Consider the following 27,080-nt stretch of genomic DNA (forward strand, 5'->3'; position numbering starts at 1 on the left):
GGATGCTTCACTTACCCTTCTAACTGCTGTATTTTTCAGAAAAGCTTCCCGGATGTTCTAGGATTAGGCAACTTTTAGAGGAAAGGATTCCAGAATTCTGGCTAAAAAAGTGCCATTGACAGCAACTTCCAAGAACAAACCTTCTGTCTGGAAATTTATGTCAGAATCCTGATTCACATATTTAAATACCTCCTAATTAACCTAGTGTCAAGGTCATAAAAAGCGATAGCAGCATACTCATAGTGGCATGAATCATGCAACAAAATATGGTAAAGCAGAACCCCCCAACAGGATTAATAAAACACTTCTGCCCAACTTGACATATTTATGAAATCTTGTATGCTGCTGCTCCTTGGAGCCAACAGCCTGAAACTGCATCGCACCTCCACTCTACTAGTAAAGTAAAACCACAAAAATCTGGCTTTGCTATAAAACAATAGGCTCAGGGTAAAGTAAGGTTCTCTCTTTCAAATTGCATTATGCAATGTTGTTAAACAGATCTCACTCTTGCTATCATTTCATTTTGGGGCAATATAATTTCTGCCATTTTGGCACTAATCCAGCAAAGCACCTAGAAAAGGTCTTCACCTTTAAGCATATCAGGAGTCTTGCTGAAGTCAACAAGAAGTCAATTCTTCCTCTCCTTCAAACTAAGCATGTGCTTAGGAACCTTAGTAGGTTCAGCTCTTCATGAGGAGGATTAGGAACCTCTTTTTAACTGCTTAACTTTGCAAAGGACAAAGTACAAACATGAGTAACACACAAAGGGCCAGAGTCTGCTGATACATAGCATCCACTGTCTGCATGTCTCAATGGAGGTGAAAAAGATGGAAATCCATCTGCCAAAACCACTGAATTTCACTACAGGATACTTGTTCCAGGGTGTATGTGGGCATGTTTCAACCTTTGTTCTGGCTAAGACAACCCACCGTATACTTATGACAGTTCAGAGGCACTGCTTTTTATAAGGTGAGCTTGCTCAGTAAGATCCGGAGGACCAAGTTTCTATACCAGCCTAAAAAAGGATGGTGAAAGACATGCTTAAAGGTGAAAGCAGTGACAGAAGTGAAGACAGACAAAAGCTCCTTCATTCCAGAAAGAAAAAAACCCACTTAATCTAGAACAATCCTGTGTTGTGATGAACAGAAAACTGCTGGCTTCACCAAGGAAAATCCTAGAGAAAGAAACAGGTATATTGCTACTAGCAGGAACTGTATTTGTCTAAGTCTGCAAAGCAAAACTATGATGTAATTGCAGTCTGTGTCAGCACCAGCGCCAGCTGAACACAGCACAGTTAGCAGCAGGAAGACACAGGAGCACGACCTTTAATGCAGAGCTAAAAATCAGCATACATACCCAAGGTCTCTGCTTCAAGAGGCAGATGTGCTGAATATTGTGCTACAGTAATTTCACTCAATCCTTCCCTGGCACGATTAAGTTAACCTAACAAAACCTGTGCTTACCATTTGGCTCGACAGAGCACACTGCCTTGCAGAAATCAGACAGACAAAATGATGTTCACGTTTCTGGAGATGCACTGTATTTCCTTATACAGTTCCTTTATAGCTCCATTTCATGCTGTACAAAGCTGATGGCAGGGTTAGGACTTGCAGCCCTTAACCCCTGCCAGGTTTGAGACCATGCAGCCTGGCTGTGGCAATGACAGCACTGTTTGTCATGTTGTTACCCTCACACATGGTATGGGTTCCCCATAGATCTCAAGCTAGCCAGAAGAATTGATACCGTGATAGCTCTCCTTAACCATTACACTGAGACAAAATCAAACTCAGGGTATAACAGTGAACAGCTCTGTATGTTTACAGTCATATTGAAAGGGATCACCGTGATTTCAACACACACTGGAAGCACAGTCCAACTGACTCTATTTTGTAATAAATCCAGCTTCTTCAATATACGTAGAAACACTCTATGTGCATTATCACTTATGTATTTCACTTTAAATTAAATATTGTTTTCTCAGCACAAATATAATTAAACATACATCAATTTTCTGTATTTTCTTCCTAAAATATATAACAACTATACACACCAACTGTCCACTTATAGAACCCAGCTCCACAGCTTGCATCCTTGACTACTACTTCAGGACAAGGTTTTCCTAGCAGAGAGCTGTGCCCAGTTCAGCTGAGCACTGTTGTAGTAGTCCAGGATCTTTCAGGCTGTATTTCAAATGTGAAGCTTCATTTCTTAGCCTTGCTGGAAATTGTAACCTTACTATTGCATGTATGACTCCAGCAAACACACCTTACACTGTACAAAAGAGCTGAGTCACTGCTTATGAGTAACAAAGAAAAAGCAGCAGTCTCTCAACCTGTCAGAAATACCCAGTACATTTCAATTAGAAGTGCCAACAAAAACTAAAAGCCTCAAGAGAAATACATGAATGGTTAAAAAAAATCAAACAGGAATAAAGAGAGAATCCATGGCAGATTGAGCCTAAAATCAGATTAATGGATTATTCTTCCGCAGTTATCTATTACACCCCAATGTGACAGATCTTCCAGATGTGCTGAGAAAAGATGACACAATGCTACAGCTCCCAAGCACTGCACATATGATTAAAGAAAATCCTCTGGGAAAACATGCGATTAGTACATTTTAAATGTTGAAAAAGAGCAGTATTTGGCCTTTCAGTAATAGCCTGAAAACACACCTCAGTGAAAAACTGCGAACACAATTGAGAAGCTGGACAGAATGAAACAGGCCTGACTGTTGAAAACCAGGTCTAATTTATGCAGTACAGTGCAGGTGATGGGATCAGCGTTTCTGGCTTTACTTTTGGGCTCTTCACCCACAGATTACTGGAAAGCTTTTTCTTTTTGAGAAACAGCCCAGCCCTTAGCAACCACCGACCTTTACGTGTTTTTAATGTCACAGTGCTTTTAAAAACTGAAAGCTGCTCCACAACTTCAAGCTAATAGCCGCAATGAAACAGGTAAAAGGAACTAAACATTCAGGGCCAGACAGCGAGCTGAAGGGAACTGGCTCTGTTCAACTGAAATGAATGGACTTCCATCTTTTTAAATGAGCTGGGGATCTGGCACTTAAGATTCGAGTCAGAAAAGCTCAGGCAGGCTGTCTTCAGCTCCCTAAAAATCAGCATGCATCAGATAAACACAGAAATGAAGCACAGGGTCAGTGTCGTTTGATCAGCTTGTACCCGTTGGCTTCCTACTTTATCCCTTCAAATAAACTATTCATTTGCAGAATTCTAGACTGAAAATTAGAAAGAAAAAAAGGAAAAAAAGAGAAAAAAAATGAAAAAAAGAAAAGAAAAAAAGTGGTGTTTTTGACACTCCCAGTGACTCACAAAAAACCCCCAAAACAACCCACAAACCTGTTCAGCTCTTCCACAAGCATCCTGCAACTGAAAAGAAGTGAACAGAAGTGATGATGAATAGCAAGCCCCAGCTTTTCATAGAGAACAGATTTATACTGTCTCTTCTTCTGAGTGAAGGAGAGAAACCCCATGGGGAAGCGCCTGGCCTCTGCAGGGCTGCTGGCACCAACCGGCACAACAGCCCTGCAGCAGAGCTCCAAGGTGCTCCAGGTCAGATCCGCATCTCCACATCTCCTAAGGGGGACAGGAGGAGGCTGGACTGAACCGCGTACCCATCCCTGCTGACAGAACACAATGAAATCCCTGTGTTTATTCTGTTTCACGTACCCTGTTAATTCAGCGCAGAGCTCTCTGCAGAGTAAGAGATCAGAGCACACCAGGATAAATCAGAATTGTATATTTATAATCTCTGCCTTCTCATAAGTTAGCAGCATGTACCAGCTTTTCCTTGAAATAAGTCTGAAGGGGAGGAACAGATGTCAGCCTGAAAGCATGAAAGCGTAACTGTCCTGGGTTTTACCATTAGGCATAAACAACACTTTGCATTCATGTTTGCCTCTACTTTCCCTCTTAAAAGGCCATTGTGCAAGCAAGCTGTAATTCAGAGAGCATGATCTCAGTTTTATTTCCTTTTCTTTCTAAGCCAATATATATGAAACACAGGTAGAGTGTTCCTTTCCATCCCCATCACACTGAAGGAGTTATATCTGCATTACTATGTCCACGCCTTTCCTGAAGTAACTTATTGAAAGGATACCAAAGTCACTGTGCAGAACTTACTCCAAGGCAATTGAAAGCACTCTGGCTCTCTGGTGACCTGATGGGTAGTTTTGCCTCCGGAAGGCTTAACAGAGCCTGTCATTATGTATGTGATATATCCTACCATAATTAATTCCCTCAGGGAACGACATCCAGAGGAAGCACAGTTCAAATACACAGCGTGCGCCTGAAATTTGACATTTTGCATCAGATTCCCAACACCAAGATGCAGCCATGGAAGATCTGATATTTTTATTTTCTTTGACTGTAGATACATGGCATAAACTAAATCCTGTCATAGAGACTGGCTTAAAAACTGTTGAAAGACACAGATAAAAATCACTGCTCTTTGTTCGTGAACAGATTTAATACATTCGAAATCCAAGTGTTTACAATTACCATGTGCCATTTAATATAAGATGAAGTAATGGCCTCCTTCAGCCTTAGTGGGAAAGACTCAGAGCTGTAATCCTTTGTCAAATCATTACCCTGTTCATCAGGCTTCAGTGCAAGATGATTCCAAGCCGCAGCGAAACAGACAGACCAGCTATGAAAGCCTCAGTATATACACATACTAAGCTGTATGGTGATGAGAGTCCTTTGCAGGCATTTGTCACATCACAGGCCTGAATTACACTAAAATTAGAACTGCAAGAGAAGGGCGAGAGCATATGAAAGTATCTAATCCATCTACCATATTAAAGGGTCCTTGGAGGAAAAACCCCAGGGAGGGTGGGTATGGATGCTGACTGGGTGAGACAGCTCCTCAAAGCTAGAGCAGTGAATTCAGGCTTTCACACACACGACCTGTGGTTTTGACTCAGCCATGAGCTGCTCTACGTGGCTCAGGAAATGAGCCCAGGGAAATGAGCTTATAGAAAAGGGAAAGTTTAGTGACTGACATAAAGAGCTGGCCCAGCTTACCATTACCTCGCTTCAGGAGGCACGGATGAGCATTTCATTTGTGCAATTCCAGGACAGTGCGACTGCACCCTCACTCAAGGTAACTACAGTGTTTGCTACCCAGAGCTCAAGGAAATCCTGCATCAGCTTGCATGAATGGTTCTCTCCGACAGAAATGGCAAAACAAAATCCAAGATGCTGACTAAATAGCACTGCAAATTCCATCCTTGAGGTCAATTTCTGCACAGAGTATTCAGGACAACAGTCAGTAAAATTCTTGGGCATCTTTTTCCTGAATGCCTTAGAGAAGTTAGTAAAAGCACAGACACGTGAGCTGCAATGCACTTTTTAGCATGAATGAGACAGAGAATTAATTAATTCGGAGAAACACCAGCTCTGCTGGAAGCTGACAGATTCCTCAATGCATCAGATTTGTGATTGCTTATGGCATGACTGACTTTTCCCCCCCTCGTGTGTTTTTCTTCCACTTTGTTCCTGATTTCAAAAGGTTCTACAGCAGCCAGATCTGGCAGATTTAATATAGATACGGTTCTTTCCATTCAATTTTCCCCAATCCCCTTCTCCTTCCACTCTATGCCAAGATCACAGCTCTGTCAGGTCTCTCCAGGTATAAACTTATTTTTTGGGTAATACCTGCCATCAGTCAGCCTCAATGCAGAATTTTTAGTGTGATTCCAGTTACCCAAACAGCTTCATTTCTCCACTGAAAACTGTAAATAATAATGTACTGTGCTTGATTCACTCGAATCTGGTGAAGCCTGCTTCAGTAAACCCTGCAGATTTATGTATTCCAGATTGCTCAGAAGAGATGACAGCTTGACGTTTCCAATGGATACAAATGCCAGTATTTATATTCAGGATACAACGAATGGACAACTGAAGCCTCAAGTACAAAAATATCACTTTTTCAAAGCCACTACATGATAACAACCATAGCACATAAATTTCCCAAGTCATCATCCCCAAGCTATCATCTAGACGACTACTTAAGTCGTAGAACACATCATCTACTTGGTTTGCTCCGTAACATAGCCCTGTAGGAGTTAATCCAGCAAAGACTACCCCAGAAAACGGATTAAGCCAGTGACACATTTCACCTCTCCGTGTAAGCTGTGTGTTCCCTCTTGTGAAACCAGCTAATCGCACTGACGGGGTAGCCTGGCGTGGCTTGGTACAGCTCTGCACCACTGTGAACCGCTCCATCCCCACTCAAGATACCTCGCTTCGCTGAAGGAGGCACATGCAGCAGCAGACAGGAGAGGCTCTGTTCACATATACCAGCCCTCCCTGCCTAAACTGTGTAGCTGTGAAAATCCCTATGTAACCAAGAAAACACAGCCAGGGTGCTGGACTCATCCGGCCCTCTCCTCTCCCATGGGCTGTGCGTGGGAACACATCCATGTGACACATTTTTCTTCCGCAGCCATAAATAAAAGTTAAACTGCAACTCACCTTGTCAAATGAGTCATTCCATGGTTTATTATTGCTGCTCAGGAAGCAGGCCTAAATTACAAGAGTGAAAGAAATAGTGCAACTGTTGTGGCTCCACTTGGGTCCTCAGCCAGTTTTCCTTTAGTTTTAGAGTGCAGACCAGTCCCCAGAGCATCTGTGACTACTTTTTATGAGCACTGTGGACTAGTGGAAGAAGGAAAGAACAACCTCAGTAGCGATTACACCTGAGTCTCAGGTCCCTTTATCCATGGGACTGAGCTATGCAATCTGCTTTGAACACTGCCACCATCCTGCAGGGAACTGTGATGTACAGTCTTGGGAATTTTGCTCAAGAGAATCCAAAGGATGAACCTGTCTAATCCACGAGCATCAGCTTGCGGACCACAAATCAAGAGCACAGTTATGCAGAAGACACCGTAAAGAAACTGCTGTGCTCTTATTAGAGTTGTTACACAATACCGCAAAGCTAAATGCTCTTGGGAAAACAACACAAACTGACATTATGTGGAATGAAGTCTGAAACTTACTGCATCCATTAACTTATCCTATTCTGTGATTTAATAAAACAGAGAGAAGGACAAAAGTTGAGTTTTTCATTAATAACCCTAACCAGAGCTGTGCAGCAAAGACAGAAAAAACAGCCAGTTCTACTAATTTTAGAACATTTCTATTATGGGATTTAGTGCTGTAGCTGATTTGGGGGAGTAAAAAAATATCTTTCCAACCACCACGTGAAAGAGATGCATTTAGTTATATCTGGCCAGCTTCCCTTAACACTTTGAATTAGCTTTTATTTGAGTCTTTTAGGATTACATTTGCCCCTTAAGATGGATTGTTTTTAATACCCATCCCATAAATGAAGTTTAAATCCCAAGTTTTAATTAACTGAAGATAGGAAGGAGCCTAAGTCACATTTTTACAGGAACACAGGTGTTAGGTCATTATAGTATAGTAAAACCCCAACTCTGGTCTCTATACACCCTGCCTCTCTACAACCATCTCCCCAACTTGAACTGGCAGATTATTCTTCCAGACTTCCCAGCCTAACCTGACACATGCTATTGTTATTGCCTGTTAAAGACCTGTTCTGCTCTTCAATCACAGCTGCAATTCAGCACTGTACAAACTGATTACGACACGTTTGATCCTTCACAGGGCCACTGGGAGGTTCAAACAGAGTTTCACTGCAAGGAGTCTGTGGCTGAAATGGTTTACTACAGTTACTCACCATCTAGGAAACGTGCTTTTGCAAGAGAACAGCTTTTTTGTTTCCTGCCTGCTGGTGGACAGACAAGCATCTGACTATGCAGAAAAGGTAAATCACTAGATTTTCTGATTGGCAGGAACGACCCCATAAAACTGAGTAAGAGCTTGAAACGAATTTTCTACCTTTCCTCAAGTCCAAAGACCAAATTTTGGCTTTCTCTCACTGTTTTCCCTTCTATTTTCCACACCTCCACTTCCTTGCCTGACGTTCCAAATACTCCACCACCAAATGGCTAGAAGCCAGAAGCTGTTGCTTAAAAGAGGAAATACATGGAATGGGAGTGTCCACTCCAGGGCAGCAATGCATTTTAGTTTTACTGGAGGCTCTTAATGTGAATTTATGTGTCATCCATTTGAGTGGAAAGTTACTGAACTTTAGAAAAGACAATTATTCACAGACAGTAGAAGAGAAGGTCAGGGATCTCTCTAAAAACTAGCGCTTTCTTAATTTATGAAGCCAGGATAAGGAAGCTCGCACACACAGTGTCCAAACACCATCACAGGTTTGGGGCCAATAACTGGGTTTTCAGCTTGCTTCAGCAAATGCCATGCTTCCCTTAAAAATGTCTTCCTGCTCCTCATAAAACTTGGGTTTGGCAACAGAAAAGCTCCCCACTGAAGTTTTATGAGACCTTTTTATTAATGGAATAATAATTCTTTTGGCCGTTATTTAACCAGGCTGCCGCCTTTAGGTTAGGATTCCTGTGAAAACCTAACAGAGGTGCGATTCCCTGGTTTCCAAGGGAGGCTGATCCCTGCAGGTCATGCTGAGCCCCCAGCCTTCTACTGCACCTCCAACGTGTGCAAGTTTGGTTTTGGTTAAGCTGTACCGACTACCACTTGCAGCATCCCTTGTTACCTTCCTTACTCATTCTGCGATCACTTGTTACACATGAAAATGAGCATAAGACACAGAAACAGCAGGTATTTATATACTCTTCACTGAAGTGCAACAAGCTGTCCCTTCCCAAGCGGTATGAAACTCCATCCCGCTGGGACTGCCAACCCCAGCACAGCATGGCTCAGCTCTGCCTGCCCCCTCCGGCCTCGACCCAACCAGCTCTTCTTAGGAAACCTGCAGAAACTTCATTATCACACTGCAAAACTTGTGTTAAACCAGCCAATAGTTCCAAAAGTGCTCAGATTATAAAAAGCCCAACTGCAAAACTGTCATTTCTTTAGGAAGTTTTAAAAGCAGGAATATAATTAGACCATTTCCATTTGAAAGCAAAAGGAACAAATCCCTCCACAGGTTTTAGGTATACAAATAAAAAATGAAACAAACAAAAAAAAACCAACCCACCCCAAAAGCAAACAAATGGAAATGTCTAAATAGTTTTGAAAATAGAGTAGCAGCTATTAAAATAGCATTGCACACAAAACTGATAAATAAGCATATTTCAGGGGCTGGGTCAGACACCGATGTCCTGCTCATTGGAAATATTCCTTCGCTAGCTAGAAACTTTGTTTTGTTACTATAGCTACTCTCATTACAAGTGGCCCTGACTAAGGCATGAGGCATTTGTTATATAAAACCTCGACACAACTGCAGCCTTAAACTTCACAAAGCACCGGCTCCGCGCACAGTCCCGCTTGCAAATTCTATTCCAAGCCCAGCTCAGAATGCCTCACGCTGATTAGGGCGCACAGTTTAATGGCACTGTTTAAGTGCTGAACTCATAATCAACATTGTTCATGATATCGGCTAAAACTGTGAAGGAATGTAGATGGACTGAGCAAGACAAGCAGTGACTTCCTCCCTGGACAATTACGCTGTAGCAGCGGCTGTCGTGTACAGGAGAAATTGGCAATTGAGTTTAATAACGTTTGCTGAGAGGCCATTGAATTTGATGGGAGAAAAATGCCTGTAGCCAGCTCGAAAAGCACTGGGTAGAAAACACACATCCTGCAGAACTGCGAGGTTTTGTTTTGTTAAGTTTCATCAAACGAAGCTGATAAAAATGTAACATCAAGTAAGAAAATAAAAGAAATACCCTCCCTTCCTTGGCCTTTTATGTATTCTGATTTCACAGGATTCTTTTCTTGTTCTTCTGGGGGATATTTTCAGCCAGACAAACTGCTATTATGCATAATCTTGGAAAAGTGGTTTATGAGATCCCCAGTGAAAACAGGGAGATGACAGGGCCTCACTTTTTAAGGCAGTCATCTGATGCTGATACTCCAGTACCATGCGCCAGTCCGACTCAGGCCATCTGCACTGTTCTCAGCTCTACTTTTTCCCCTACTTGGGTAGGGTAAAACAGTGTGGCTTTCCTTCCCTTCAGCTTGACATCCAGGCACTAAGCTTTCTCTTAAAAGGCCAGCAGCCCAAACAGAACCTGCTCAGAAGCGATGATAAGCGCTTACAAGTACCGAGGTCAGAAAATCCATGTTTGTACGCTTGTTTTCCTGCAGTAAGCATCACTTAGGTTGGGGCCAAGCCAATGACTAGGGGTTTCTCTGACACAGGGCTATATAGTTCATCTCTGAAATGGAAGATGTAGCCATTTAGGCTACATAGTTTAAGCTTTAAGCAATCTGAATGCTGGAGAAGACTCTTTCCCTTCCTCCCTCGGTGCTGACACCCTGTACTATTCTTAGCGTGCAGAAATCAGTGGTGTTAATTTCGGCGTTCACACATCAGAGGAAGCATTTAGAATTTATTCATTCATTTGTGAGAACCTGTATGTGGCTTTGTCCTTAATGGTAGAGCAACTTTCTTTTTTAGCTGTGACATTATTAGCAACCAGTCTTATAGCTTATTAACAGCCTCATAAATGCTGAAGAGCCAATCTCCCCTATCCTGTAAGAAACATGATTTCCTTAAGGTGCAGTTTGGATATAGAATTGCTTCATTGGTTCTTCCCTGTACTCACAGAGACACCTAAAACCATAATTTCTCTCTCTCCCACGACTTGGCAACTAATCCCACACTAATGGCCTAGTCTATGTAGGCACATAATGAGTACCTGCTGGAATACATAATTTGTGAGTGCTGCTTCTAGCTTTTTGTGGCATGGCAACTTTACACTGTACTGTCGCTTACTCTGTATTGGGAACAGAATAAGTTATTTTTCAGCTAGGATATTGTTTACATCCAGAATTCAAGGCACGTACTGCTATAACTTGCAAAATGAGACAGACACTGGCTCTGCCATGTGCAGGGGCCCCTTATATGAGATCAGAAGTGGATATTGCCTTGTCTAAAATACATTTTTTGCAATAGAAGCTTGCAGGAGAACTAGGTGGAGAAATGAGCAAAGTCTAAACTAATACCTGATGCACATCCAATGACAAAAGTGTATTGCAAAGATTAGGAATGTTCTGAGCCGGTGAGGCATCTGAAAAAGATACGTCATTCTTGTAAGATCAGTTTTACCTCTAGAACATCACAAATCTGCACTAGAATCCTCTACATGCCTTCCAATGTAGCTATCACAGCTAATGAGCCTCATACAGTATCTCTTCCTGCAGCTTATTTCAATACGGTCCTTCACAATATCATCATAGGGCTTAAATAACAAAACTAACATGGCAGAAGTTTAACGTGTTTGCTTTTACACCCCCTGAGAAACACAAAAACACCCACTTGGACATCACCACCCTACCGCATCTCCCTTCCTCTTCTGCACAGGACTATGCCCTTGCTATGCAAACCCTTGACAGGGAAGCAGCAGGCAGTTGCTGGTTGTCACTGAGAAGGAAGCAATATAATCCCAGAGCTGTTGGTAGAGCAGGTTTTAACACCTTTTGTGTTGGAAAATCACCCGGTGTAAAGGCTCCAAAGAGTGCATCTATTACATTTTGTTCTTTTTTTAAAGTGAACTTGAAAAATCAAACCTTTTTCCAACTGGCATTTCCAAACTGACAATGTGCAGCCTCATGATTAAGGGGGGGACATAGTTTGCACCCCTGGCAACAAAAGATTCTCCAAGCATTTCCATCTGCTTCAACGCTAGAGCAATAAACAAGAAAATGTACCATCCAGTTTAGAAGAGAATGTTTTGGATTGAAAGATAATTTAGTATATGTACCCTGACTCCTACATGCAATTGTCTAAGAAAAAGCATTAATTCACACAAGCACTTTGGATGCAAACCCCCCCCCCCAAATGATTAACTCTCAGTACCACGGTGCACAACTCTAAACAAGTCTTTCTATACCACAGCACTACCGTGGAGCCTCAGAAAGACAGAGGAAGTCTCTGTGCTCTCCCTCTCAAGGAGTCACTCCTTCCAGAGGCATAGGAACGGCACAGATTAAAGCAATCCCAGGTAGGTTAAGGATTCCCTGGGGTGAGATCAGCACAGCTGGCTGGCAGTGGCATGAACTACCCAAAATGAACACTGGCCCCATGCCACTAACTAGCAGCTTCCTGAGGTGCACATTACTGGAGCTTTGTTTTAACACAGTACATGGGACATGTAAGCCTTGGGGACTGCCGTGCGCATTAGCACGTGCTTGGATAGTGCTGGCCAGGGAAATCTTTGACCCTTGTGCTCTCAGAGTCCCAGTCCGCTATCTAGTGCTAGTTATCACCACTGCTTTGCCTGCCTCGCTGGCAGACGCTGCAGTTTGATATGTTCAGGCTAGTCAATGCCCAGCTGAAGAGCTGCTGCAGAGTGCAAGGCAGCCCAAGAGTGTGAGCCCAAGCAGCACAGATCCACATCTCTATGGAGACTGCCAGCAGCAGCCCAAGGGGCTGGGATGAATCCAGCCCAGTCATATCCCCACGAGGAGCAGCCCCAGCAGGATGGATATACCCTCTGCAACTGGTGCACCAGCTGTTTTTCACTCCCACTGAGGATGGTCCAGCAGCCAGCATCTATCGTTCTGCATCCTTAAGTGTCAGGGAGCACCCTGCTCCTAGTGGGGCCATGGATGCTGGCATGGGCACCTGGGGCTGGGCAGGTGCCACGCATTCCTCACCTCAAGTGCCATTTTTGCAGTACAGCCTCTTCAAACACTTCCACTGCAATAGTCTGGGAAGGGCTGGAAAAGACTCCAAAGATGATCCTCATGCCTGTACTGTATCCCTTTGTTTCATGTCGAGTTATGTCATTCTTACTTTGTTATGCTGCACACTTACGTATTACCACAATTTATTAAGCCAAGCAAAAGATTTTTTTTCCTTTTCTACCCAACACAGCAAATACCTACTTTCTGAAGAACCAAACAAAATGACTGGTTACTGAAACTCACCGAGTGGGAGGCACAGCTTCTTCTTTCACTCAGTAGCACAGCCCCTTGCAGCTCCCTTTGCCCACTGGCCATCTCTCCTGTTCATTACACTGACTGCAGTGGCACGCTATAGTCTCAGCTGGGTTCAGGGAACCACTGCGCTACATACTCTACCAACGACAGAAGGACATTGACCTTGTCCTGAGAAAATGAAAAGAAAAGCTATAGAATAATCTCAAGTCATTTCATGTGCTCAGATGGTAGATACAAATGGCCAGATTCCAAGAGAAAAAGGGAAAAAAAAGATGTTCAGGAGTCTCTTCACTCTGAATTCCAGCACAACCGCTTACAGGTACGATCTTCATTTCAGGTGCTAGTTATCAACCTTCTTGCCACTTGTCCAGCTGATAGAGGCATATGGAGTAGAGGTCACTGCACTCATTTCCTAACCTGCAGGATCTCCAGCGGTTCACATTTCCAGCCACAGCGCTCAGAAACACAATTCTACATTTACTCATGTAGTTCTGGGCTGAATTTTCTGTTGGTGTATGTAGGGAGAATTCTGTTACTGACTGCGACACTTGATTAGACCATTTAGCTCTCAGTCTTTGTGTTCACCCTTCCTCCTGAAATAGCCTTAAGACAGACTTATTACTGAGCTACATGCAGAACAGAAAGCTTCAAGCCAAGGTGAAGATAAACAAAGGAAAGACAAAAATTATTCATATCATCTGCTTTGTGTTGCAAAAATGTTAGCATATTGTGAAATGTATATTTTAAAAGACATGTTGGTAATGCAGAACTTCTACATCACAGTCTCTTCTTCAATTGTACATCTCCATTCATCATTCTTTTTCCTTTACTAACAAAGACTAAAACATTCAGTAACATGAGCACTGACTAATATCAAATACGACTATGCCTGCTTACATACTCAGTTCTGCAGACATTTGTGTCAATAGTACACTTCCTCAATGAGAAGTACACTTACCATCTAAGATGTAATTATTGCCAGTGTTTCTGGGACAGTGAAGAGTAAGGGCTTTCCTTATTTTCAGAAGTGAAAAACCACATTCGTGCCTGAAAAATTACTATATTCAGCTTCTGTTCCCTGGTGAGTTCTTCAGCAAGTCTGAACATATCCCCCCTCCCTCCTCTTTTTGAAGAGGAAAATAATAAAACCCAAAACATTTTGTACTCATCAGACAAATAAATACTCCTAGGACCTTAGAGCAGAAGTCACTTGAGTCTGAAATTTCCAGCTGGAGATGAAGAAAAGCCAACCCTTTCACTGAGTGATCAGAGATTTACACTCATCTGAGACACAACATGGCTTGACCGTACTGTGATTTCTTGGAAAGTAATTTACTGCGCTGAAAAACAATTTGCTAAGCGTAACATCCGTGCCTCTCCCTATTTCAGGACCTGTGTTTTCCAGAAATTATTATCATCAGCAATTCTCAGTAAATGCTAATAAAGCTGACATTCTGCATGCTGAAGAATGAATTCCCAATCAAGAAATGACTCTTGATCACCCTTGCATTTGAGGGGTTTTAAAGGTCTCAGGAAATCCAGGAATGCCTAAGAAAAAATGATCCAAGCAAACCCCAAACCCATCTTCCTCCATTCCTCTGGCACCTTTGAGTGCCTCAGGAAACAATTTCAGATTATCAGATCTGTATGTTTGACAGCAGACTTCCCACAGCCTTCATCTTCACTAGATGTACAGGCATGAAAAACAGCCAAACAGGGTGTTTTGCTTTCTCCTTTATCCATATAATGAAAAAGCCCTAAAGGAGTTCAGGTCAAGAAGGTTCTAACCATGTTTTCCAGCAGAACTAACGTCTGAAGCTGCTAATAAATGGTGGTACCCTATGCAGCCCCTCTGTATCCATGTGTAGCCCAATAGCAGGAAGAGAAGGTTTAGAGCCGGGCTTCCAACACCAACACCATGTTTTCCCCTTGGTTCCCTCTTTGATTTCCAGGCAGGAAACATGCCTCAGGTCCTCCTTCTGGTCTCAGTGTTTGGAGTTCACAAAACTGCCTGGTGGGAACACTGATCCCAATCACCAAGTCCCTCCTCACACTGGGTAACCCCTACAATGCATGAACTATAGCTGAACTCCAGCCCACAGAGTTCCTACTGCCATATTGACTCTGCTGCCCAGACAATATACACGTTGTTTTTCAATGTATCACAGCATTCAACATCAACAGTCAGGGCTCCTGAACACTTCCTTTGAACATAAAGCAGAACACCCAGCAGCTGTTTCAAAGACAATGGCATTTAGCAGGGAGAAACGTGCGTGTTTGGGGACTAACTCACTGATATGGCAGGTATCTACAGTGCACTGAAGTGAGCCAGCAGGAAACAAAAAGCATCTTCTCTCCATCCAGGCGAGAAAGTACTGGCAAGAAGTTAATTGCATAAGATAAATGCAAGTAGAAGAATATAAAACTGACATTCTGCTCTTTCAAAAAGCAGCAGTGCTGAAGGATCAGACTTTATTTCATTAAGGCCTGACTCATCAAAGACACAAAAATTTTAAAGATCAACAAATAACTTAGCCAGTTATTACTGCCACAAAGTGGTTTGCAGGTTTCATTTTCCTCTGGCTTATCAGTAGTCATTAAGCCTTAAATGTCACGTCAAAGCAAGCCAGCAGCCCCAACAAATGCACAGCAGGGATCTACATCAGAACATGCAAAATCTGAGCTTAAAATCCCAAACACAAATTTACTGATGTTCCCTTATGGAACTTCTCGCTTTTACACAAATAAATCTGATTAGCAACTATCTCATCTCAAATCAGCCATATTCATCAGCCAATTCCTGCATTTTGGAATTTATTCTTAAATTTCTGAAGTGAAGCCTATGCATTTGCAGTACTTGTGTTACCTCTCAATGCCAAAACTAGCATCTGGAAGCACTGCTGCTCGCTGTAAAGGTCTTAAATGAATGGAGGCAGTAGCCATTTACTCAGGTGGCAGGAAAAAAGTTATTATGAAGTAAAATTGATCTTTCATCTGGAGGAAAGACTCGAACTATTGCCACTAAGGTTGTAAAACTGCAGAGCTGTTCCTTCTTTTCATTTCATACTAAGAAAATAAGTCTGCAATAGGTTTCCTGTCTAAGCTCTGGTTTATTCCTTTTATTCATATCCTGAACCCTATGCTACGAGGGAATGGAATCCTCCCCAGGTACCACTGAATCCACACATATAATTTTAAGATTGATACATACGCTAGCACAAATCTGTTCCTGGCACAAACAGACATGAGCCAGCTAGGGACATATTTCTTCCCACTGCATTAAGATGGTGGACAGGAAGCTTATCATGCTCATCTACTCAATTTTTGTCTTAGATCAGACTGTGACCCTTAGAAAGGGGTGCTTATATCTGTTCCAACTTGCCAAAATAAGAATCCAATCTTGGATATGTGTTATGATTAATAGAAGCCAGAAGACTAACTTAAAGCTCTCCCTTAGTATATCAGTATCATTACCTGTTCCACAGAATATAGACCCGATTATTGCAATGTATCACCAAGGGGTTTTTTTGTTAATTTTACAAAACCAACAAGGAATCATAACATGCCAACAAAAGAAAACATTCATGGTTGCTATAGCAAAAAGCCCAATCTCAATCTTTCTAAATCTACATAATACATCTCCTTTTGTTTAAGTGAAGCATGTATTCTGAAAACAGAATACATGTTTTGTACTCCTGTAGCACAGTACTGTCATATCACCTAAGTACATACTTCCATCTTTTATTATTCTTGTCTTGGGCATCAGCACAGAGACAAACACCTTTGTGGGTCACTCTCACCAGCCAGTGTGTGGACGCACCACTACAAGAAGTCAATTTATAAGAGGTCCACCCTTAAGAGTTCTGAATATGCTATTTATATAACTCGTCTAATATGATGAAATGCTACAGCCAAAATATTAATTTATCCTTGGTTTAGACCCTCAGATCTTGCATCCTTGAGGAATTCAAGCAAAACAATATCCTGAGAACTTTAACAAGTTCGTTTTATCACCATGTCCGCTGACAAGATGCACCAGACTTCTTAGCTTCTTGCCTAATGATGAACTGCAATCATACAGGCAGGCTGAGCTGACTCTCTAAAGCCATATTTCTAAAGACAGGTGAGGTCACCACCACTTCTGTGGTAGAACCATTCTCCAGCACACACAATCACATTACCTGGGGGTGAGGTGGGAGGTACAACTATCCTGGCAAATATTGTAGTAGAGCCTAGGCCTAAGACAAAGGTTTGCAAACCATCCACTGAGAGGCAAGTGACTCCTTCTTACTGATGATTAGAGGAAAGATGACAGTTCTACTTTATGGCTGTCAATAATATTATAGTTCTCCACTAATTCCCATAAAGATATTGCTCAAAGAAGACAAGAGATGTTTATTTTCAACATACAAGAAATAGCTTGACAAGTAATGGAAAAACATAAATCAAACTGGAGATGCCAGATTAATCATGAGTTTTGAGATTCTGATTTCGCACTGGGGATTTTCCATAGCGAATGGAAGCACCTGGTAAATGGCATCGCTTATATACCACAGAATGGCTCTCCCCACAGTAAGCCTGCATCAGACTATGACAAATAAATCTTACCAGATGATTACTGCACATATCCTTAATGAAATTAACATAGTAGTGATGAAGTCAAGGACATTTGCTATCTGTAAACCACTTCTAGAAGAGGACTTTGTATTTTGAGGGCTGGCTGTAGGAAAAACACCACAAACCTTTCTGCTAAAATAACACACAATTCCCCATGCAAAATTTACTTCCTTTATTTTATTGAGGGTCTCCAAGACGTACATTTAATATTTCTTTGCCTTCTGAGCTTTCTTTGCACTACATTTACAATAATTACTTTCATGATAGCAAATATCTGGGTAGAACAAAAGCATATGCATTTGACAGCTACGCTGCTCTAAAACACCAGCCCACCTGCTTCTTTTTGAGTCTTTAGTTGTAGAATAGCAGCCCTTTCTAAAAGTTTTCAGGTATTTCTCTTAAAAACTAGTTTTGAGACTCAAAGCAACAAAATAGTGACTTACACTTTAGGAAGGAAGAGGCTATTCACTTAAGAGTTATGAGTCCTGTACCACATGCAGAACTGCTACAGATACAAAGACATGATCATTTAATGTAACATTCACCACCACATTCAGCAGCAATTAGAAGCTGTTGTGCTTATGCCAGAAGAATGTACTGTTGTACCTTAAAGGGGAGCTGTCCAGGAGACAAAAAACAAACTAGCAAACAACAAAACAGGTTTTGATAAGCAGTCTGAGAGCAATTACAAAGCAATGGAGTATCCATAATATTGATATCCTATTTCCAACCTTAGGGTAGGTACAGACCTTAATCCTTCAATGCAGGGAGCTAACCAATTAGAGATAAAAGATGACCAGAGAGCAAAACAGTCCCTGGTAGAGTGGGCAAGTCCGGGGGACAGTCAATCGCACACAAGCAAAACAGGAAGGAGGAAATATTACTACCTGAAGATAAAGGATCATATCAGACAGTCTCTGTGGTGAGTTCTGAAGGCTGCCAGACCTATGGGACTTCTGCACGGAACACTGTGAGGTGTGAATACAGGCTTTAACAGGGGAAATTCTTTCTTTCTAGAAAAACAATGCACTATTTTAAAAAGATCACCTGGAGGGCAAGAGGGGTAGCTCACTAATATCATTTCTTCCAGGTAAAAAGATCTATCCCTGAACCGAGCCTGGGGAGGTAATGAGAGCCAGTCCCAGGTAGAACACTGCCCAAAATGATGGCCTTTGAGTTTGAAAAAAATTGAAGGAATCCATCTTAAGAAAGGCTTGTAATCAGCATAACTGACCTAGAGGGGAGATAGCTGATGCTATTACGAGTCTTCTCTCCTAAATTAATCTTAAGATAGTCCTTTGAAATATATACCAAAACTAACTCCTGATACTGCATTCACTAACTTCTTTTAAAAGCATACCAACATTGACAGGATGTACAAGCATGAAGTTTTATCACGGGCAGCCTGCCTCCACAGAAGCCAGTGCTTTTTCAGGTGAAAACCCTGAAAAATACAGATGATACCTCCCATGTAAAGGTTGCTATTATTTCTATCTTTTATACTCATGGCAAGGCAGTGTATTTCTACTGGTTCATCCCATCTTGCAATATGCCTAACATAGCTAGCTCTCATTCTTCCTCTCTTCAGTCTTCCTCCATCATCGCTTGACAGCGCATCTCAGTGCTCAAATTCAGCCATTCATTGATTAATGTCATGTATTTGTTACTATATGCTGCCTTGCAATCAGAAGTGATCTTCCTAAGTTCCTTTTATTTTTCTGAACAATTTGTGCTTTTGGATATCCAGCTGTTCTTCAACATTCTTCACCAACAGCTTGATCCAAAACACTCCAGTTCATCTTTCACTGTACTCAATGTCTAGCTTTTGTAACCCTCCTCCCTATGCATTAAACCAACCACTGAAATGTGAAGTATGTGTTTAAGTTTAAACAACACTCCAACAAGCAGCACTTATAGACACATTTGGGGCAGTGCTATGTGGCTCATGCCAAAGGATGCTATGTGTTAGCTGAACAATGCAGCGTATTTTTTCCAGTTGCTTCAACCACTAACCAACTACGTGACATTGTGAACGATTACTTCTTTAAAATGTACAATGGAAGAATTTAATATGAAAATAAAAAGCAGGAACAAACTCACCTTAATTACATACAGAGAGCAACAAAACAGTATGAGATGTCCATAGTTTGGTCAGCTAAGACCTTAATTTTTTATGTATTATTCTTTCTTTTGTTTAGGATATACACCCAGTTAATGCTTTAATTTTTTGTCGTCTACAGAGCCGTAAAGTCCCTTAATGCAGCTTTCACCTTCTTTTCTCAATACATGCCATCAAACTTTGCTTCTAAAAAGAGCTGTCATTAGGAAGCCCTCAGGCACCACATTACACAGTTGCCTGGTTCATATCAATGTGAATTGGGAAAAATAATCAACCTCTTCTAAACACAGCTTTAAACTCATGCAGTTGAACTTGCCTACACTATTTACATGAAATATCCTGTAGTCATTCCACATAGCAGTAAAAATTCCTACAGTTTTTCTATAAGGCAATAACAACTGGAGATACACAATAGCATCAGCTTTTTCTCCCTTCACAGAGGTTTTACAAAGCACTAAAGCCCTCCTAGCATAAACTGTACTTTAGACCTCTAGAGAGTCTGAAGCAGTTGCAGACTGATGCAAACTACAGATGTAGTCTGTAGTCTCCTTGCTCCTGCCCCTCTCCCACTGGATTCCTGATCTTCTCTTTCTTCAGAAATGCTTGTTAAAATTTTCATTTCATTTTTCTTTCCTATCACACTCTTTCTCCATTCCCTCACTCATCACTTATTTGTTCTCTGGTTTACAGAAAGACACACACAGACAGGCTGGTGATAGCAGCAGGCAAGAAGCCAGCCACTACTCTTGCACTCATGTGTACCTGTGAACAAGTCTCACTGCTGACTGTGTTACATATCACAGTGCACGCAGGGAGCTAAGAGGGGTTCTTCCAAGAGCACACACTCTAGAAAGTCTGTGTCTAGGAATAAGCATGAACCTGTGGCTTTCACTACCAATATTAATCATTTCTATCAGAAACAACCTGTTCTGCTACTCCTTCCTTTCAAGGTCCTTCCACACATGAAGAATGGTACTGATAGAAGCATAGGATATAATATTGTTTCCCACTTTGGGGCAATCAGATTATCAGACAGCACAAGGGAATCCATCCAGCAGCCCTCCAAGCTGCTTTGCACACAATGCGTTTTGTCCTCCCCCAAAACATAAATTATCCATAAGTGCTAGAGGAAAGGTCCAGGACTTGATGGACCAGTTGGTTGATCTGACATGGCAAATACTCTGCTCTTCACATAAATAACCATTTTCTTCTTCCTCTTCCTCTGTCTTATCTATCTTTGAGTGTTTGAGGTCCTCAATGAACATCTGACCTTTGACTGTAAGACATGAGGTTTTTTACCATGCCTATTACTTTCAAACCACAAAACACAATTTAGCAGCCACTGGAGTGTTTCCTGTTTCAATCATACCCATGTTCACGCTCTGAAGAGACATTGGCATCATTTTGAAAGCTTCTCCATTACTAATTTTCATTTAATTCTCAAAGATGTGCACAGACAGTCTTAGCTCCTCACATACGCAAAGTAACTAACCTCAAAAACACAGGCAGCAGAGCTATTTTAAATGGCAACATGCAGCTTACAATCAAACGCAGTATATGCTGATATAGCACCATAGTTCTAAGAGATCCTAAAGCATTCAAGCTCGCATTTAGATAGGCTTAGTCTCACTTGGGACATCCTAGTGCTCTGGTTTAGACAATGTCCCAGTCAGCCGCTGGACAACACGTGTGGAGGATGCTCCCTCTCTCCAGAGAAAGCAGGCTGTCTAAAGGCGATGCTGCATGGGTTTAAAACATCAGTTAAAAAGTTGGTCTTGAGCATTGCAACAGGATTTTCTGCAGGTTGGCTGCAAAACTCGGCCAGTATGCAATGACCAGAGAGTATCGCAGCAGCTTGATTTTTTTGCACAGAACAAACAAATTCATTGTTCTGAAAGGTCATGACAGTAAATTGCAAGGAACTCAATTTATCTCCCTTGGATGGATGAAGGACTGAGTCAAACACAGAACAGTGGAAACCTCTGGCTCCAAGAAGTCTGTGGCGGTTCAAACCTGCTCTTAGGCAGCCAAACCATCCTTTCAGCTACACATTATTACAACTTGTGACTTTCAACTGGTATTTTTCCTTGCGATGTTGCAGCAAATTGTGTCGTACATGAGCATCAAAAGAATGGCCAATAAAATGAAGAATTTGTTTGTCTTTAACCATGGAGTTTACCACATACAAAATGATTTGTGATATAGACAGACATCATCATAGATGCCTCACACTCATTTTTCCATGTGTAAAGTGACATATGAAGAAGTAAAGGGAGATACATGGGAGAAAACGCCATCAGCACAATACATAAAGACAAATATTGGAAAAGCAAACAAGCACAAAGATTAATTTTGAAAGTCTATGAAGACAGAAAATCAAAAGAATACCCTGAGCTTCATATGTTTTAGCTTCACAGTACACCCAAGAGAGTGGCACACCAGTAGCCCACCTGATTTAACAGAGCTAGAGAGCAGATCATTCCTATCTGGACGTACCACATCATGCTGTAACTCTTACCTAAAGCTTTCTGGGTACTCAACCACAGCCATGTTGATAACATCCAGTGCATGCTGATAGTGCTTCTGAGCTGAAAAGAGGAGGGCCAGTAGATGAAGTGAATTCATGTCATCTTTACACAGTTGCAGTGCTTCCTGAAGATGTTCTATAGCATCAGAAATCTGGGAAGAGATGGGGGTAGAAATAAAGAGAACACATTTCTCCTTCAGACATATGTTATATCTCAAAGGTAAGAAAAAAATACAGCCATTAGAAATTACAAAGAAATCCTACTTAGGCACCTATGAGAAAGAGTTCTACCATCTGAATAGATTGCCAAGATTAACAGACTGTGCTGCTTGAAGAAAAACCACACATTCTAGAGAAAGGAATCTGCAGCGTTACTATATCACTGCTTATAAACAGGAGCAGCAGACCTGATCCAATCAACCCCCTCTTACTTTGACATGGTGCTTCTGTGCTGTGAACATCTCCACTACAACGGCCCTATTCTCAACTCCATTTCTAGGATGAGTGGTTGCTCTTCACCTGAGGGAGAGCATTACACATCTCTGCTGCATTTTCTCTCTTGAGATGGCTGTACAAGGTCTTTCATGACTCGGATAAAGAACACAAAAACTGGAACGTTCAAGGGTAAAAGGGTCAATATAGAAGAGTCAAATAAATAAAAGAGTCAAATGCTGTCAGAAAAAGAAATATCTTTGCTAGCAGCTATGTAAAGAGCAGTCTTGACACTCACAGCAGCAGCAAGTCATCAGAATAAAGTCTCACTTGGCAGAAAACTTAACATCAATAATGAATGCAAGTATATCACAAGCTCTTTGTGATCTAATACCCTATTTTAGGCTATCTGTTCAGAAGGGAACTTCCTTAGTAGATTTTCTTTCCTTTGGCTACCGATAAGTTTTATATGGAGGATTTTTTATAAGATTCTCTAGTATCTGAAATCCCTGTTACTTAGGTTATCCCAGATCCGTGTTTGGCCCTGGATGCCTGCAGAAAGCAAGACAGAAAATGAATACGTTTCTTTTCCTCATATATATTTCCCCTCCCCTTCCCTTAAGGGATGGAGAATGTATTTCCTTCTTTCCTACTAAGAGAACTTTCTACCTAGCAAAGCTCTGCAGACATTGGCATACCACCGGTGTCAATTTTCCACCACCTCCACAGGTCACTCAGAAGAACAGGTAGCACGTAACTAAGGAAAGCACAATGACACTGCCTGCTGTTACAACAGAGGTTGCTGGTTTTCTAGATGCCAGGTGTCCCTCAGGGAGCATGGTACATATGATGTTCATGGGACAACTTAATCCTAATGTGCAAATGACATTTCTCTCTTACTGAGCATACGCAAGCCAAGTTACTCAACTATTCTATTACTGGTGACTACACGCAAGTCTGGAGATCGGTGCAACTGCTCCAAAGATATAACTCCAAACTGGCCTTTGGCCCAAAGCTTCAAAACTGCTCAATGTCCTGGCTTACATTCAGGTTGGGATATACAACTGAGTGCTCAGCTTTAGTGAATTACTGCTTGTCAGTGGAGCTACTTGAACCACGTGTGTTATAGCCCACAGCAAAGCTAAACACACTGGCTTAAATCACTAATGTTCCTATAGCAGCTCCCTAGGACACATTTTCTTACAATGTAAAACCACTAACCATGAAAGGACAACTTGGAACAAGGACAACAGGCACGAGACTGTGGTGGGCCCAGATCTCCCCATCCATGGAGTTCTTCAGTAGGTATGCTAAAGGTATACAAATTTGATCTGCTAAAACAAAGCCGCTATCCTCAGGGTATCTATCCTGATAGATCTATCTAGCTGCTACCCTAAGGCTCTCTTCAGGACTAAACCATCCTATTTTTAGTATTCTTTTGTTTCAGACCTGCACAAATACTCATAAAGAAATTCCAAGTTTGGGGAAAAGTAAGTTCATTAGAAGAAAAAGAAAACCTACAAACCAAACACCTGGAGGGAGCTTTGAGCAACCTGCCCCAGCTGACCCTGCTTTGAGTAGGGACTGGACTGGGTGATCTCCAGAGGTGCCTGCCAAACTCCACTGTTCTATGATTTGATTCAAAGACTTGGGAAGGTGATCCTAACTTGCTAGTATGAATCAGAGAAAGAATAATACTTCCAAGTAGTGTCTTTACTGAGGGGCTCTGAAACTGTAAAGATACTTGACCTTACTTGCACATCCACATACAAACTAAGTCACTGAGACTGCTTTATATGTGTAGCTGCCTGATGATCAGACAGCTGCAAGCTCAAACCCTGACAGAGGTTAGCTATCAAAGAAGCTCCCCAATTCTGTTGCAACATACGTGAAATAAAGCATCACAAAAGTCAGTTGTGGTCAGCCCTGCAAACATGTGCCTGCTGAATAGGCAGTCACATACTATTGTAATAGATGCAACCTAAATTAATTTCCCCCTGTTCTGTAGAATAAGGCTTGCAATGGTAACATCTCATTGCAGTGCTTCACTCTAGTGCCATCAGAGTCAAAGGCAGTGGCTGTTTTTGAAAGTTAATCATGCGTCCCTGACACCTAATTGTTTAACTTGAGCTCAAATAGATTCCTTAGTGCTGTAACGCCATTAGTAGCCTACACAGTATTGCTGCTTAATTAGAAGCAGCAGACAACACAGAGATAAGAAAAAATAACCTTTAATAATATGATGAGACTCTGTTCTTTATGGAAGACATTCTACAAAATAACAACCTGCAGCAGACCAGACGCAACAAAACACAAACTAAATTTCTAGAACAATAAGAGCAAGATATTTGGCAGAAGTCAACATAAACTTCTTTTGAAGAGCAGAGATCATCAATCTATTGGCAGATGCCACAGCCTGCTTATTTAAGTAACTCTGTAATATGAGAAAGATGGAAGCTGGCAGCCCAGATGGCACCGTGAAACTTCAGGGCTGTATCAGAGGTAAGCTGCCAGTTTAAATTCCCTACAAGTGCTGTGCTCAGAAGTAATCTTATTTCAGCTAGGCTGCAAGTCTGAGTGGGGCCTGCAATTAGGAGATGCTACCCTTCTCTGATTCATCTTTCTGTTAATAAATATACCACACGTCTTCTGCATGGCACACAGGTATATTCAGATCACACTGATTAGGAAGCAAAGATACTGCAGTAAGCCAGAAATAGCATCTTGCAGCATTACCAAAATAATGCCACAATATGGATTGCTTAGGCTGCCTCTTATATAACAGGATTTATATCAATAATGCTATATGCTTCCTTAAAAACAATGCTGGGATGTTACAACTGTAGGTATAAAAAGGAAAGCGGCATGAGGGTTAAAAATAATTCCCAGCAGTAGAATTCACTTGCATATTTAGGATGGTAAACGAAACAGGATCTCGTAAGAGGGGTTTTCAGGCCTTATAATTTCGCATCAGTTGAGTTACAGTTAATTAACCATTAAACCTATCCCCATCTCCATCTCTTTTTATAGCATGGAGATTGCAGAAAACAGACAGTTTTATTGAGTGGGAAGAGTTTACACTGAAAACAGACTTGCTACAGTCCACCAGGGCTTCAGGAAAGCAGGGGTGAACATATCTGTGACTTAAATTATTACTTGATTCTTACCTCAACTTGGTTTTGATTATAAGTAAAATCTAGGCCAGGACGTCGACAGAAAAGCAGCATGTTGTTCAGCAGGGGAGGAACACAGAGAAACACATACCGGAACTACCCACATCCAGCTGAAACAAGCACCTCTCAATACCTGCTAAACCAGAGCTCCCCTCCTGGGACAAAGGCAAGACAGCAGACTCGCCTTCTTGAAACCAGACTAAAAACTGTGGAGAAAACAGATGAAGTATTTTCTCTGGTATCTTCACCGATGTTTATCTTATTTTTACATCCAGACACTCTGGAAGGCGGTAAGTGTTTTTTGGATATTGCCACTTGAAACTTCAGGTCTGCTGGCAGCCCACAGATGAAATTGATAAGTGAGACCTCTAATTCTCAGCTGCTGGCCCCTGGCTGTGTTTCCCTTCCTATTTTCATGCAAAGAAAGGTCAAATCAAATCAAGTATTAAAATGGTACTAAACACCCATATGTTGTTTTTATGTACCCAATACTGATTTACATGGCATTCAAGGTCAAAAACAACACCACCACCCAAAGCGAGAAGAAGAGCAGCATTTAAAATTAACAAGAGCGCTGACTCTCTACAGTCATTTCCATAGAAACCGGCCTGCTAAAAAACAAGGCAAGGCATTAAAATCAGTGAGCTTTAAAACGTTCATTCTACCTTGTTTTTGCTGATCCAAATGCCGTTACCACAGAAACAGGGGAAGCAGCCGAACCAGCCACCGGGAGCTGGGAGTTACAAGTCTCATTTGTCGCTGGGCTCCGCCAGCTGCCAGCCAGGCGCTGCAGGTGGGAGAGAACCACTGCAGCAAACACTGACCCCGGCCTCGCAGCACTACAGCTTTGGGGGAAAGAGAGTCAGAGCCTCCTTACACATAGGGTATTCTACCTGCCTGTTGGTGGAAATCCACCCTCAAGTGCTGTGGGGCTGACCTAGACCCCCTGAGTCACTGCAGTCCTGCCTGCGACTCCAGTGGTCTTTAAAACACAGATCCATGCACACGGACACAAGCATGAACCACATCATCATCATCTTTCGTTTTGGTTGCTGGTGGTTTGCAATTGCGAGCCCTGCGAAAACCTTTTATAACCATTTATCATCTTTTCACGTCCTCATCGCATGTCAGAGGGAAGCTGATGCTTTTCCATTTCCACTTTCCCTTGCCCTGTGCTGACAGAGACAAGTGCTGTTGGAAATATTCTAGAGTCTTCCAAGGAAGATGAATTGCTCC

General features: G+C 41.8%; 1 protein-coding gene across 4 annotated transcripts in view; it reads right to left on the bottom strand.

The window, feature by feature from the left end:
• TTC7A (tetratricopeptide repeat domain 7A) overlaps window positions 1-27,080 on the bottom strand; it is a gene marked incomplete at both ends in the record, with an annotated part of 170,005 nt that overhangs the window by 65,181 nt on the left and 77,744 nt on the right. For all 4 annotated transcript variants that reach the window (XM_080616900.1, XM_080616901.1, XM_080616899.1 and 1 more), the window contains one exon: window positions 22,231-22,391. In XM_080616900.1, coding sequence (XP_080473026.1) covers window positions 22,231-22,391 — 161 coding nt within the window. The remainder of the gene's footprint in view (window positions 1-22,230; window positions 22,392-27,080) is intronic.

The sequence above is a fragment of the Psittacula echo genome (genome assembly GCF_963264785.1).
Source record: "Psittacula echo genome assembly, chromosome: 4".
NCBI classification, from domain to species: Eukaryota; Metazoa; Chordata; class Aves; order Psittaciformes; family Psittacidae; genus Psittacula; species Psittacula echo.